Here is a 16,147-nt window from a genome sequence, read left to right as displayed (position 1 = left end):
ATTGATTCAGGTCCCTTTAGTTCCGGGACGAATTCTACGTTGCCTGTTCATCGAGGAAACGTCGAGAAGTCATTGATTTTTACGAATAACGACGAAGGAATGTTCTGGTTATTTTTACAATAACGAATCCAACGCGTTCATTTAATTCCTCCGGTGCAGTTACTCGGATCGTACACACATTTCTTTTCTCAGTGCATGGTTCGTTCGCGTGCTACCGCATTTACCACTCGCGTTTTAATCAGTGACCGGCTTTCCACCTTATCGGTCGCGAATTAATTACCCTAATCGTGGAATTATTCAACGTTTCTGCGATCTTCGAGAAAAAAGTATTCTTAGTGGTGCTGAGATAGTGAGAAATACTAATGTGACAGAGTCCGAGCTTGTTTTCGATCGCGTAATCGTCCCGAAATTATTTACAAGCCGCGGTAAAAGTTGACCCAGGACAGGGTCCCCTCTCTATCTGGCTCGTTATCTCGACGGCGACGAGAGGTCGTCTGCGATTGCGATAAGACCGTAATTTCGCATCACGGAGCTAACAAAAGAAAAGAAGTAGAGACACTAGGTGCTCGACGTGTTATTAATTAAAATAAAAGAATGTTGTCGTTGTTGAGGGAACTTGCATATGACTGTCTCTGAAGCCGTGCAATTCTGGTTAATGCGTTTACACGCGCGTTTCAACCGTAAAATTCACGGTTCGTCCCCGCGTGTATGCATAAGCTAATGCGCGCTTCGTGGTGCACACGGATTTCCGCCCGGTCGTCTTCTGCCTTCGATGGAATCCGATCACGTGGAAAGAGAATTCCGTGGCGGTAGACAGTGTCACAAACCTCCAGTTCATTGAATCAGATGCATTTTCGAGGGACTTAGCCTCTTATTGAATGATCGATGACCGAGATTATTGTTTCCCTCGATGAAACGCAGACGGTTCACGAATATTCTTAGGTGAAACGCGTGTGGTTCAGTTACCTCGTCATCTTGCAGAAATCGCCATAGTCGTGCGTTGCAGTTGTTAGTTGCCTTTCGTGTACCCAGTGGTTCTCACTCGATAGACCGTCACTTTGTTTTATTATACGCGACGATGCACCAGAGCTTGAACGATTCCGTCTCTTTAGTAGCTGTCACGGGGATCGTGATAATTGATAGTCGTTCGGTGACTAATTCTGGCTATCTGTTTGTTGGCCGGCTGCCTTGCAGAGCCGTCCACGACGCGAAACACTCGCGGACGAGACGAAGTTTACGTTCTGCACGAGCCCCGAGAGGATTTTGCAACCGAGCTGTGTGCACTCTCTCTCGTTTGCCATTGTGTTTCCAAAAGGTTCTTCTGTATCACAACTCCTCGACTTTCCCTCCGTGTATCGTTAACAAAGGAGTATGTTCTTAGAGAAAATTCCCAGCCTCTCGGTGCAACGGGAATATCCTTCTAGCGGGGTTTAACTGGAAAGGTTGAAGAGTACGTATCGGTGAACGGCATCAAGGTCGACGTAATTAAGAGCAACAACCACCGAATCACGGACAGGTCGCGATCACCAAAGCTCCGAATACTATTTAACGTCTCTTTGATTAAAAAAAAATAGTTCCTATACATTAAACACGCAGTATTAATTAATAATCAATTAAAATCTGTGAGTAATTCCATTGTCCCTAAAACTGTCACCTCAAAAGTAAATATAATTCTTAGGTATATGCTTTTAACAATTTATTTTGTACTATACACATAGATTGAATAAGAAAATTACAGCTCTTTCTTTAAATACGATTTCACCATCACTTTTTACTTTTACGTAGTTCCGTTTTTGACGTTCAAATTGCGCTTTCATTTTTCAATCATAATTTTTAATACCATTCCTTGTGTTCATGTAAATCAGAGTCTCAATTCGATAATCAAATTTTCTGTACACAATTCCTTGTATGATACATTTTTATTAAGTAAAACAAATAAAATGGCAGTAATTGGTATATTTACCCTATACAGAGCTTTTTCAAATCGAATCAGCATTAAACGGGGTCTTACTGTAATTCTTTTGAACGCTGGGCCTGTTTATTCCACGCTCTCGGCGGATAACACCGAGGCGCCATCGAGCCGTGTGGTGTTTTCCCAGCTGGACCCAGCAGCCTGTGCATTCGCCACCATGCATCGCTGTGTTTGAGCCAGAAGAGCGCATCGCCCTTTCCCTCAGCCTCCCGCGACGTCCGCCGCCATATGCTTCTCTCTCTATCTCTCGATGCCTTCGACGACCTCCGGCTTTAATTCCTCCCCGAGTTCCCCCGTCGATCCCTTCTTGGCTCTACCGAAGGTCCCGAGAATCGAACGAGTTGTTCCCCTCCCCCGTCAGAAATGAACTCCGAGAGACTGCGGAGCAAAGACTTCGGTTGCGAGTGTCGTGCGACAAATTAATTAATATTAATACCAGAGGGGGGCAACAGCCTGTTTCGCCATCGGTCGACATAGAGTAGCCCCTCGATTCTGGCACGATCCACTGAAGGAATCACGCCTGTCTTTCTCTCTGGCCAGCTGTTTACTGGATTTAGAGCAACTAATTATACTGCGAAAACTCAGAGTCAGTCGACGGGCACGCCCGCCCCGCTAACAAGATTCTAACGGCCGGATTATCGGGTGTTCCAGACTATCGGACGACGCGATTAGAAGCGGTATAAATCGAACTTTTTTGTCGCCGTTGTTCGGATCGCCTTAAAGTCGCGTCCTTGCTGCAGCTGCACAACGTTTTATCGTTTCTAGGAGCAGGATGATAAATAAACCCTTATGAGTTCGATGATCTCGAAATCTAATCGACGGATTAAACTCCAGGATCTTGGAGATTATTTCACCAAACACGTTTTATGCAGAGGTTTCCTCTTAACCTTCAAGGACACTGGCGTCGTATTCCGCACGCCATCGGTACGAAGGAATCTTCTATTTGCCTTAATTTTTAAAAAAAAGTCTGGGTTGGGTGATTAACCTATTTATACAATTATGATTCTTTCCTAAGTAATTGGTGTCTAATCGAGTATCGAGTTGCCTATAAATTGAAGTAAGCCAAAATTTCGTCCAAGAGACAATAGATTTAAGCAGTGTAACAGTGGCGAGTAATCATAATTAACTATAAAGTACGGTATCACTACTAGTAAAGTAGAATATTATGAAATTAAAAGCTAACGAAAAAGCCTGCTACCACCTTTTAAAGTTACGAAAAAACTCTATTCACGGTTCGTGTCCTTAAGGGTTAATCCTTTACCACCGTATCACTCTCCCTCGAAGGACTTCGAGAGCCGAGGGTTGAAGTTTTTGCGCATGACACGCGAGTACGATCACCCTCGTGGAGCCCCACAAGCTCTCTCTCCCTTGGCACCACACACGGACACCCCTTAGCGACAAACACGGGACATTTGTACGCGTGCGTGCGTGTGTCGGCTTATGCCGCCGCGCAGTTCTTTATTCAAATTCCTCGTCGGTCTCTCGTGCCTGTCGCGCGCCCTCGGTCTCTTTGAAAAGAAAAACTCGGCCTAATCGTGAAATCAAGAGCCACAGACTTTTGAGCCTGAGCGCCTTGGCCTGATCGTGTGTGTGTCCTTCAATCCGTGGGTCCACGTGTATCGGACGTAAATCGCATTTCTTCTACGTTTCGAAGGGCTTTACGATGCCTCAGTCGGTGTCTTCAGTGTGGTCTAAACGGTTGTCGTTTCAGGGTCTTGAGTAATTTTTAGAGTTTCGCATAAAAATCGGGGAAATCTCGGGGACGTTTAGGTGTAGAAGTGCTGTTTTGGACACTTGGTGATGTAGAAATTCGTAGACTTACATCTTCGAATGTTCTTCCATCGATTTTAGTATTGTGTAAATTATTGATCAAACGATAGGAATTCGAAGTGATCTATGAATTGGTTTTGGGATTGAGGGACTTATTGAATGAGGGGCACATGTCAGAATACTATACATTCAACTACTTTGAGGAAAAATAAGGTTAGAGTTTGTTAATGGTACAAAGAATTAAAGTAGATGTGACAGGTGCTGCTTTTCTACTAAGTCCCTCGATAAACTAGTTGATTTATTCGGAGGTATAGCTCTCTAATCGGTCAGAAGTTGCCCTCAGAACGTCACGAATTCTTCACTGGTACGATCAGAGTTACATTTCCCGGTGGAATTCTCACAGTTTCCGTTCAGAGCAACACACGGAGTTCTGTGTTCGTTGGACCGAACATTGAAACCGCCTCGGAGGAAAGCGGCGTGGAGGAAGCCAATCCGGTTCGTCGCTTTCGCCGCATATGGCGGCGGGCAAAGTTATAAATAATGCCCATCGCCCTCCTGCGTATTCACCTTTACATAATGACCGGCAGAAGACGACAGACGAATTCTCGGCTCGGATGTCAGGTGAAAAGAAATGTGAAAAAAAACCCTTTGAAACCGAGCAAAGACCACTTCTAACCAATCGAAGTCGAAATCTTGCTACCGTGTACGACTTGTAATTTTCAACATGTATGAATTTTCGATCGTTCAGGGGGACATTCGTGTTTTTAAAGTGGTGTACTTTAGCTTGATGAGTAATTGAGAATTCTACTGAAACAGAGAAAGTAGACTTGGCTGTAGAAAGAGTAATAGAAGGGACAACAAATGGGAGAATAACAGGATGGATATAATTACCTCCAAATTACCCTGCATAAATTATAAGTATATTGTAGCTTCGTATCTCAATTAAAATCAGAACATCCGATCCGAGAAGTCTTCCCGTTTCAGGATTTTACTTTCCAAACATTGACTCTTCTAATCCAAGAAGATTTACACGATTTTTTTTTATGAAAAACTGACACACGATCTTGACATAGACTGTCGCGACAAGCATTTTAAGAAGCTTCGCGTAGCCTCGATCAGCGTAAAAGCTGTTCATTTTTCACGCAGGCTTGTCTCCTCGGATATTTATCGTTCCTCAAGACACCACGGAGATCTTTTGTTAATTCGTTTGTGAGATGAACCACACAGTTGTGCGTTGAGGCCAGTTGAAAAACATTGATCGTACGATGAACGTGGACAGAGAACGATTACGGTGACGTGTGTTTCGTCTAAAAAGGGCCGAGTCGGGAAGCAAAGTTCGTTCTCCTGATAAAGACATCGCGAGAGGACGACGACGACGTAGCGGCCGAGCATGATTCGTCGTGCGCTGGAGATCGACGATAGCGGAGGTCGAATCGTTCCAGTTTTCTTTCCCCCGAGACCAGGTCTCGAAAATGTCGGCGATCCTGTTACAGTGCGTTGGAAATTGCTTCCACAGAAGGAGAATGCGCGCAGGTTCGTGATCTGATGGTTCCCAACCTAGCGGCAGACTTATTTCTAGATCCCGACTTTTCACCTTTTATAAACCGAGAGAGCGAGAGAGAGAAAGAGATCTCTTTACCGATGGGGATCGTGTTCCCTGACATTCGAAGAAACCTAAGACAATGTAATGTACTCAATCCTTTATCGATTTAAACAACCAAACATGCGCCACATTGAACCTTAACCGATCCGTCAGTCAACTATGTCATCTTTTCTTATTCTTGCCCTATTTTGCCATCCCTTTCTCTAGCCACCAAAAATCCTTTAAGACCTCCATATTTTCGCGAACATGCTCTCAGTCTAACAAATCTCTTAGACAGAGTCCAGATCTATCTACCTTGTAACACTTGCTTTAGGAACCTTACATTAAAATCTTAGTTAATAAAGATTTTTTTGGACGATAATTCATTTTTCTCATGTCCATCACAATAGACCCAAAGTTTCGTTTGCTAACGGTGATCGAATGTTATCTGTTACAGGTATGCACTGCCTAGGTGCGGTGATTGGAGGCATTCCCAGCCCAAATGGGGTTGGTGGTCGGGGTGGCATTCTTAGCGTGTTCCGAGCCCTTGGAGTCCTTGTGTGCGAGGGGAGGATTCAGGGCCCTCCACGTGGTTACAAAGAGGGCCCGCACTGCGCGGCGCCCATGCAGGCGATTTCCAAAGACCATGCGTGCGAGCAAGATAATTACTTGGTAAATTATGATCTATTCTCAAAACATTTCAGACGTTTAGACTCTTATAGACGATACGATCAGTCATACGACAAATCGTATCGTCTATGAGGCGATTTAGGGAACAGATTTAAATCTATACACGAGGAAAAACAAAATACATAAACCATACAGCCAAACGCGTGACTAAACGCAGATATTCTGTTTTATTTTCTGTTCAGTGTGATCGATACGTTGTGCTTGTTCGAGAGATCGCGGATCGTACCGCGATCGGTTCGTACTTGTGCATCGAAGTAGTATTGTGCAGCGACTGTCCGTGCGGTTTGGCAAAAGCGACGAACAAGAACCCGATCAGTACCGTGCCGTCCTTATCAATTTCGCCATGGCAACACGCGTCGGAGATGCTGCTGGAGTACTGGTGTATTTACGTCGTTCCCAGCAAGTGAGTGTGAAAGCCCAACCGAGAACCCCCTCCCGTACAATTACTGTTCTCTTTGATAGCGTAGACTTGTTTCTGCGCCGTACGGAGAATTTTAAATAAACGTCTCTGTGTATGTTCTCTTGTCTGTGAAGTAAAAAAAAAATATACATATGTATAGGAGCCCAGAGACGATGAATTATTACGGGCTGTACCAGGCGGTACGTTCACGGCTTCACTTCAGCCAAGTCGCGGCCTGGTGGTCCAGGAGCAACGGCGCCGAGCCGAGCTGCATCGCGACAAGGGTGGTGCCGTGTAACGAGGAAAATCTGAGGAAGTTTCGTGAGACCCCTGTGGAGCATACCTTCCCTCTAGCTGGCAACGGCGATGGAAATTCGATAAAGGTAGGTTGAGGTGGGAGGGCTAGAGAGGGAGGACAGAGAACCTCACCAATTCCAGTGCCTTAGGCATCGGCTCGGTCGAAGAGCCCCAGCCTGTTAAATTAATGGACGGTTATCATCGCGCGAACAAACAGACAATCAGGCATTCTTCATCGACAATCTCTTTGAAATTCAACTTGGTATCGTATGTGACGGTCCACGCGTGTAAACTGCGAAAACGTTGTGAAAAAACAGAAAGCAAGATAGATAAGTCAGAGGGATAAGTTATAGATTTGATTGCTTATCACACGCCGTTGTCCGATAATACCGATGAAGGTGCGTGATGGGGTCTTAATTGATCCAACGACTCTGTAGAGAACACAGGGCCAGAACCACAAACGAAGAACGTGTTTCGAAATGACACACACGTTCGACTCTCGTGGTAAAAGCCGAGGTCAATGTTCCTCGAATTGTCCATGTAAATCCGCATGGTGGTTCTACCATCCACGCACAGACACACGTTACTTGAGAGTGTACCTTCCACGGTTCTATTCTGGTGAACCGAGGACACTAACGAATGCCTACTTTTAACCATGCAGATGAGTCACACTACCACCCAGTCTCGTTCGAGAGTAACCATCACTGCAATTTAATGGAGCTGAAGAGGATTTCTCGTGTAAATTTTAGGTCACCGTGTGGGCACTACCGAGGATGGAGGAGGTGCCGATTCTCACCTGTCCGCTCCATCCGATCAAAGAGAAGGACGACGAGGCTGTTGCTAGGGCATTGACGCCCACCAAAGCGATCCCAGTCCCCAGTGTTTCCCAGACCGCCGAGGGCCTCGTTTTGCCTGGTAATGAAGGACATCAAAGAACGACGAACGTGATATTTCGCCGTTCGAGTATCACCTTCTGAATCGATTTATATATTCTACTTAGTATTCCTTGACTTTCGCTGCTCTACCTTGTCCACACCCTTAGAAATTCACCGATCCAGCATATCAGTTTTCTCTCGTGTATATTTTCAGCTTCTAATTCTCTTGCCCCCCTTATACCTCTGTCATCGCTTGAATCTTATGAAATGCTAGATTTACATCAGAAACTTCGTCCATTTGATATTCTGTCTGTTCTCGTGATGTGTTTCAAGTCGTTGATAAATTAGGGAAGCTGATGCTCGAAGAGTGCCTTACCAAAGAGTCAATCCCCCTGAACATGTCGCGAAACAAGTCTGCTTTTCTGGAACAGCTTTGGTGGACGACAGGCTCCAGACGCCTTGTAACAAGCTCGGCAAGCATCACTGTAGTTGCGAGGAGGAGGACGCACCGCCGCCATCGCCGTCGATCCCACGACCGAATAGCGAACGGAAACGGCGACGATCGCTTCCTTGTGGACCTGCAGAGGTGAATCAATCGAGTGTGACGGTGGTCCAACCGATGCCTCTGCCCTCGGTGCAGGAATCAACGACGCAAGAACCGAAGGAGAGCCAAAGCTCGAGCTACCCGAAGTGTTCGTCTGAGATCACGAAGAACCGCGTGAAACCTGTACAGGTACAGAGCTGCAAGCTGGAGGAGAACGGTGTTAGGAATCGCAACAATCTGAATTCCGACAACCTGGAACGTTGTTTCAAAGCTCAGCTGAGCATCGAGGAACGCGAGGGGAACGTGGAGAAACGTTACAAAAGATCGATCGAGGATCCTGAACCAGCGAAATCTAGTGGCGGCTGCACGGACAAACAGTGCAATCTGGAGAAGAAGGACGTGCAAGGTAGTAGCAAGAAGATGAAAGAGACAGAGAGCAAACCAACAGAGAAGAATGGATTGTTCGAAAATTTGATACCATTCAATTCCTCGTTACCGTGGTCTTTCGTCGACTCATGGAACAACAGCGCCGCGAATGGGAAATGCGCGTTCCAGAGCCTGCGCGGGAACAAGGAGAGCTACTTGAACGATCCCGAGAGAACCTGCAAATCGGCCATCGCCAAGGACACGAGTCTCGTGATAAATCCGTTCAGGCAGCCGAGTCCTTTCCACGAATCAAATCCAGGCCCATCGACGAATAATCGGGTGAAGCAAGAATCCTTGAATTCCGTTTGCATGGTGCATCAGAGTTGTACGAAACCGTCAAACAAGTTGCCCGCCGCGGTGTGCCACGGGCAGGAAGTGGCGCAAACGAGCTTGGACAGTGGCGCGAATAATAAAGGGAGAAATGGAAAGGATCTGAGTCAATTGATGTCCAAGTTGTCGTTCCCCGAAGACAAAGAGAAGTCGAAAGAGGAAGGAGGATTCTTGGACTGGTTCACCAAGGTTCCTGGAAGGGTGCTGGGCGTGGCGCCAAGCAATGGCTACGTGGAGAACAAGGTTAAAGCCACGAATCTGAAGAGCCAGGATCAACACGGGAACGAGGTCAAATTCAAGAACTGCAACCTGGAACTGAGTCAACGGGAATTCGATGAGGTACTAGCGGTGTTGAGGGCCAGGACACCGTCAGGTAGGAAGAGGACCAGCGCCAAGACGATGAGGAGACGCGAGAGGACGGAGAAGTCGATCGAGGACGGGACGAACCGGAAGTATGTAAATCTGGAGGACAGTGAATGTTCGACGAACAACATAGTGAATCGCGCCAAGGCCTGCGACAGTTGCAGCCACAAGTTATGTCGCAAAAACGATCAGCTAGCGTTGGAGAAGACCCACTTCAGTGAGATCTATGGCAATAAGAATATCTACCATCCATCACAGAAGCGGGAGAAGATTGACGGTGGTTCGAGCGAGGAGCTGCAACCGATCAAATGCAATAACACCGAGAAACGGGCGAACGAACCAGTGGATTGTCTGCAGAACGTCTCGAACAAAGCGGACATACTGTTGGGAGCAATCTTACGAACCAGTAGAGAACGAAGGAACCTGCCAGAGGTTTCCAGCGGGACCAAACCCCGGCCCGTGTTGCCAGCTACGACCACGAGCGAGGCGGAGACCAGTCGAAGCACCGTGGATAACGAGAAAATGTATCAGGAACAGAGGACAGCTGCGTTGGAGGACGAGAAGTCGTTGCACATGGCGTTGAACAAGCGTTTCAATCGGATCCGGCAGCTTTTCAAGAAGGATCAAGAGAAGAAGCATGAAGACAATAGCCTGGAAGCAGCCCAGTCGCTAGTTCAACGTTCGTTCTCGTACAACAACGTCCAGCCGAGTCTGCACGATCCAAAGAACCTGAGGGACATCAAGGCGAAGAGGCGGATAAACTTCACGAGCCTCGAGGAGTCTGAGAAAACCGAGACGTGTACCGATCCTTCAGAGCTTAGTACAAATGGCGCACATCAAAACTCAAGAACCTATAGTACAAATTACAAGGAGGATAGCAACGGCAGCTATGACACTCCCGAGACGCCCAAGTGGCTGAACAGCAGACTGCATAGTACAAACCAGGAAGACAGCACAGTCGAACAGGAGGATGAAGAGGAGGAGGAGGAGGAGGAGGACGATGAGGCTGTTTCAAAATTGCTCAAGGATCCGAAGCCAGCGAAACGTCGAAACAACGCCAAGGACAATACGAGCACGGAGGATGACGAGATCCTCGACAGGATAGTACCAACTGCCATCGAGCAAGAAAGGTTTCGCAGGTCTCTGGAGAACGCAGCTTCGATGGTGTTCCACAGCAGGACTGGGTTGCCATTGACATCAAGCCCGGCACCGTTGAGAAGAGGCAGCTGCTGCTTTGATTACGATAGTAGCTTGAATTCTGTGTCCTCGAAGAGAAGGTACGAGTCTATTCTGTCTTTCCACAAAACTGTATAAACATTGTTCCTTCGGTATCAGAGAGATGAAGGGACTTGCGTTAGGTTGGTGGGGAACAAATGGCCCTTTACCATTATTGTTCCTCGACAATCTAATGAGTTCAGTAATGGAATATGTAGAGTTCACTTTTTTTTTTTTTTTGTCCCAGTGCATTATTCGAGTTGAACACCCCGCCAAGTCCAGGCGCGGTGTCCTTGGAGGAGACCGACAGGGAGACCGAGAATGTTGGGGAGGGCGAAGGAACACCCAAAAGACGATCCACGTCTCGCAGCAGACCGCAGAGTCATGCTCTTCTGGGTAGCTTCGAGGAATCAGCATTGAACGGCAGACTCGAACCGGTGTCAACGGTTCACGGTTTCACAGCCGAGCTCGGTGCAAGCGGTTCTTTCTGCCCGAAACATCGAAAGCTTCCGGTCACCGTGTTCTTTTACACGCTCGGTGACAATGATAAAGTTTCCACGCCCTATCTCGTACGTACACCATTTAAAATATTCTTACGTTTTCTTTGTTTCTCTTTGTTCTTTTATTTTTCTTACGAAAAAATGTTTTATCCTGTTTTTTTTTTTCTATTCACCTGATTTTCAAGGAGATTTTGTTTGCGTCGAATTACCTTGTATTATAAAGATATCGATCTGAATACGACACCTGTTCCTTTTTGCATAGGCACATATTAATTTGGGCAAAAAGGGCTACCAAGTACCAAGAAGCGGTACTATTCAAGTAACGCTTCTCAATCCCTTGGGTACAGTCGTTAAGATGTTCGTAGTACTATACGATCTTTCTGACATGCCGCCACGATCTCATACTTTTTTACGTCAGAGAACACTGCGGGACAAAACGCTACGCTACCTCGTTCATCTTAGGTGCGTACAACGACGAAACATATAATTTTGTCCGTGCTTGTCTCGAACTTTGAAATTTTAATTAACTAATACGAGGGAGAAACACACCTTCCCGTTAATTAAAGTTTTAAAGCTTTTATGACCAGTGTTTTCCACAGTAGCTCTGTCGAGGCTTTCGAGCGTGAAGTTTCAGAAATTCTTGACCGACACGCTCGCTATCACGAAATATTTCAAATTCTTTATTCCCTCTCAAACTCAATGATCCATCAGATACAGTGTTGTATCAGGGTATTAATGCGTGATAGTGGGCCTGTCAACTCATTACAGAAGAATAATCAATAATAAACCCTTTAACACCCGGTGTGACGTATACGTCACATCTAGATAATCATATTTCCAGGGGTTTTGTACTGAAAATACAGATGAGGTGCAGGTACTGGAACCATTTTTTAGTTAATTAACCCAGAAGAGTTGTTTACGCGTTAAAAGGTTAAAAATAAATTTAGAAAAAGTAAAAAAAAAAAAAAATTGGTTGGTCTCGATACTTTCGACCTTAAAATAACAAGACACAACATGTATATCAGTCTCATAATGTTGAAATAACGATTTAAGGGTCTGGGCGTTAAAGGATTAAGTTTCCATAAGCACAATGTTCATACTCGTTAGCTACGACCGTGTCTGTACCTCCTTTCTTGTGTCAACGCTAATTCACGCTTTGTGTTTATCCGTTTCCGCTGCTGTGTGTGCAACTAACCCCTGCCTCCTAAGCTGTCTTACGTTTCTCCAGATCCTCAAGCTTAACTGAGTTGTACGAACGTGGGCGGGCTGCGTTTCGCGGCGTTAAAACGGTTCGTTTCGTTGCAGATTTATGTCCGGCAAGTCGGGTCGGATTTACTTGCACACGGACATCCGTATGATCATATGTCGGAAGTCTGACGTGGACACGGCGTCGGACTTCGGGTCCGAGCCGCCGAAGGAATTACGGAGCTACATCCACGGCCCGACAAATCCGAAATTTTCGCCAAGGTGCTGAGCCACGTGGCTCTTTCCGTGGGGTTGCTGCCAGTCGCTACGCTCGCCTAGCCCCCTTCACGCAGAGGTATAAAACTTGCGTCTCCGTCGCTGATTTCTCGGGGAGAAAATGTTCCATTTGTTCGGAAGAAAAAATGAGGCTGGTTGTTGAACGCAGACGATGATACAAATGAGCTGCGAATTAAAGAGAGAAACCCCGGAAATGGGAGGGTTCGATTGAAATCAGTGTCCAGGAAATGTTGCTTTTCGAGAGAGAAATTATGTATTTGGAAAAACGGAAGAAAATGTCGGATGACATGGGAACGATGGATGGAAAGTCCTACTGCTAGCTGTGGAAGGGATACGAGCCTTTATCCAGGGGACGGTTTTGGAAAGGATTCGACGGGAAATGTTTGTGGAAGCGGTCTGTCCAAGAAGGGAAGGGTTGATTGGAAGACGTGGAAGGGTTGCGAAAGGATTTTTTTAAGGATGCGTACCTTTCTTCGTGCGAAGCAGGCGTGTAGGTTTTGTTTTGGGAATGATTGTTGCGAAGAAAGGAGATGATATTGGTGCGTTGTACATGGACACGAATAACTTTTGGAGGAAAATTGTTTAAACGGGAACGGTTGTTTCCGTGGGAGAAATATTTGAGAAGTGAAACGAAATAAGGCGGTAGTAAGCGTGTAAAAGCCGTTTGTCTTACTGGTTAGCCTCCATTTATTTGTTGTCTTCTCTTTTGTTTAGTAACTTTATTTATATTACACGAGAGACACGCGGGTTGGTTAATCAGCTTGCGTGAGTTTCATCCGTTTTGAAGATCGATGGAAAATTTGTTCAGTTGTTACACGCGGTTGTCGCAGCGACTCGTCTCGTTTGGATTAATCTCGTTTTTACGTTATCAATTATAATATTCCTCTTGTCTTTCAAATTCAAACGTTTCTAGCTGCCAAGCCGACGGACTTTCGAATCGCAAGCCGGACGATCTCCTTGGAAAGCCATCTTCTCGATTTATTGTTGTAAATATAAGTCACGTGTAAAGTCGAATAAGAATTTTTTTAAACGGGATGATACTGTCATGTGTGTGTGTGTGTGTGTGTATCTGAATGTGTGTGTATGTGTGTGCGTGAGTAGCACCCATACGTTTGAAGAAAGAAGAAGAAGAATAAGTAATTAAGTGATACGAGCACAGAAAACGTCAAGAATCGGGTCTCTCGTTGACATCGAAGAACATCATCCTCTTTCGAGCTATTGTACAAAAGATACAAAAAAAAAAGAGAAAAATGTGATCTAGAAAATCCTTTAGAATGTAATTTAAAATAGATACCATTTTACAAAGGGAAGATAGACGGAAGAAGGGAAAATCAGAAGAAGAACGCACTTTCGCGTGGAAATGTAGTTTGGCGATCAACGAGTGGCTGGATTACGCGACTTTTCCTCCTCGATGATGAAAAAAAAAAAAATAAGAAGAAGAATAAAATCATTATTTACACGTATAAACAGAACACAATTTTGTGTCCGTAGCACTGTGATGAATATTTTGATAGACTATAAAGAGTAATTATTATAAAAGTATCTATTTGAAGTAGAGAATATGTCCTAGATTATAAATAATTATTAATTGTACTAATGTCGTACGAGGAATGTAACCGAGCGTAATTTACTAACCGTAAAAAAGAATTACACACACCTTTCGCAGACACAGGAGGGAGCTCATTATTGTCTCCGTAAAAACCGAACGACACGTTCGTTTCCCATTTATTTTTCTACGCGCATTGAAAACGAACAATTGAAACCAAAATCCCTCTAGACCACTCGAGGAGATATCTCCAGTTTTGAAGACCGATCGAATATCACCTGTAAAAAAAAAAAAAAAAAAAAAGAAGAAACACCATTGAAAATAATTACCATGATCGGTTGCAATCTGACTGGAAAAAATGAGAGCTGCGAACACGGAGATTTTCGAATATAGAACCAGGAGAAGGTTCAGGTGATTTTCCAATCTGTTTACAAACCAAAAAAAAAGGAACAGGAATAGAATTACAGTTTGGACGCGATGGAGACGCGTGGGGACATTTTAAAGGCGCAATTTGCGATCTGTAAGAAGATCTGTCTTTCTATCGAGATACGACGAGAAACGTTAACGAAGCATGACAAGTTCCGCAGGTAGGCCGACGAGCGCGCACTGTTTTTGCTCCGAACGATCGTGAATAGTGTGTGGATCGTTCGCTGGCACAGGATTGGGAGCCATTTTTTAAAAGTCGCATAACGATACGTTTGTGTAGCACGTGTTCACTGTATGGCAAGGAAAACTGTAGTGTGTGTAATCACTGCCATGCTGTATATAAATACGTTTTAGCGTAGGTCGACCGTTGACGACCGATTTAAGGAAATTTTATCAATAGCCTCTCGTCTGATCCCAACGACCAGAAAGGGGTGAAGCCTATAGAGCGGCCGAGGTCCGTTGGAAAATTTCTAAATCGTCTCGAGTTACTCACGATCAGACTTCGAACGTAGCTTCTTTCAATATTTACGCAATACTTTGAACGGTGGATAAATCGAGAACGGAAAAATCTTTTTCCGAGCAGTGTCGTTGCTTCTTGGTGTAGCCCCAATACGTTTCCTGAATATCCGAACGGATAAACGATACACAGTCGCTTGATAGCTTTAAAGTCTCCCACGTCACTTTAATTTTCATACAGCGCAGATATGATCGAGCAAAACACGTGAAAATTCATTGGTAGCGTACCTTTTTTGGGAAGGAGGAACGATAACATTGTATTTTTGGAATCCTACGATCGAGAAACATCTCTCGTGACCACGAACTCCTAAAACGCGCACTAACGATCTTTTTTTCTTATTATTTACCGATTCATTGTGATAAAAACTTTTATCGGAACGAAAGATTTGCAAATCATCCGGGGGCAAATTACGTTTCCTTGAAAGAAAAAAATATACGAGGACGAGTTGATTCGACCGGTGCCAAAAACTCGGAGGACGGGACGGAAATATGGTGTGAACCAGCAAACGTTTCGTATCTGTTCCAAATGCAAACTTCGTGCTTTTTTTTAAAACGATTTTATTCTGTCGATGTTGTTTCTTTTTATTTTCATTTTAATTCGTAGTTTATTTGACGGTGTTTTAAATTCGAAAGAGAAGATTATTTTATTTTATTTTTTTTTTCGTTTTATCGCTGAACCCGCTACTATCGCGAGAAAGTTTTTTATTTACGAATCGGCGAATCGGCTGCCACCTGATTTATAAATTTCCTCTATCGATCGGTCGGCCTCGGGACTCTCCGTTCACCGCGACCGATCCAGGTAATTTGAATTTCACTTGTCAGTGCTAGTTAATAGAACGTTTTGCGTTGTGTCACCTGAGCACAGTGATGAACGCCAGGAATGTACATAGGGTAGCGTTATTTTATAAACGAAAATTGATTGTTACTGCTAAGACGTACTTTTCATTATTCAGCGAGCGAAGCGTGCGGTAAGAGAGAGAGAGAGTGAGAAAGGGAGAGAAAGAGAGAGAGAGAGAGAGAGAGAGATTCACTTATGGTTACGCATGCCCAAACATAATAAAAGTACAGCAATGCATTACAAACACTCACTGTGTGCGATTACTCGATGGAATGTTGAACAAATTCCGTCCAAGCCTTACCAATATTAATCATAATAATTCTCTCAGCCTTGTTAGACTCTGCACAGGTGTTCAGTACTCACAGATCGTTTAGG

The 16,147-nt window shown here is 44.8% G+C and overlaps 1 protein-coding gene across 1 annotated transcript in view; it reads left to right on the top strand.

The window, feature by feature from the left end:
- The window catches only part of LOC107185490 (protein FAM214A), a 35,503-nt gene extending 22,422 nt beyond the window's left edge, over nucleotides 1-13,081 (top strand). The window contains exons 2-9 of the mRNA XM_015573179.1: nucleotides 5,782-5,996; nucleotides 6,197-6,417; nucleotides 6,575-6,797; nucleotides 7,461-7,626; nucleotides 8,018-10,526; nucleotides 10,712-11,033; nucleotides 11,227-11,426; nucleotides 12,270-13,081. Of these exons, the coding sequence (XP_015428665.1) occupies nucleotides 5,784-5,996; nucleotides 6,197-6,417; nucleotides 6,575-6,797; nucleotides 7,461-7,626; nucleotides 8,018-10,526; nucleotides 10,712-11,033; nucleotides 11,227-11,426; nucleotides 12,270-12,438 (4,023 nt within the window). The 5' untranslated portion in view covers nucleotides 5,782-5,783 and the 3' untranslated portion in view covers nucleotides 12,439-13,081. The remainder of the gene's footprint in view (nucleotides 1-5,781; nucleotides 5,997-6,196; nucleotides 6,418-6,574; nucleotides 6,798-7,460; nucleotides 7,627-8,017; nucleotides 10,527-10,711; nucleotides 11,034-11,226; nucleotides 11,427-12,269) is intronic.
- The last annotated feature ends 3,066 nt before the right edge of the window (nucleotides 13,082-16,147 follow it).

Source organism: Dufourea novaeangliae, unplaced genomic scaffold (genome assembly GCF_001272555.1).
Source record: "Dufourea novaeangliae isolate 0120121106 unplaced genomic scaffold, ASM127255v1 scaffold57, whole genome shotgun sequence".
Classification (NCBI taxonomy): Eukaryota; Metazoa; Arthropoda; class Insecta; order Hymenoptera; family Halictidae; genus Dufourea; species Dufourea novaeangliae.
Note: the sequence above shows the minus strand (reverse complement) of the source record. Positions and strands in the feature narration are given on the sequence as shown.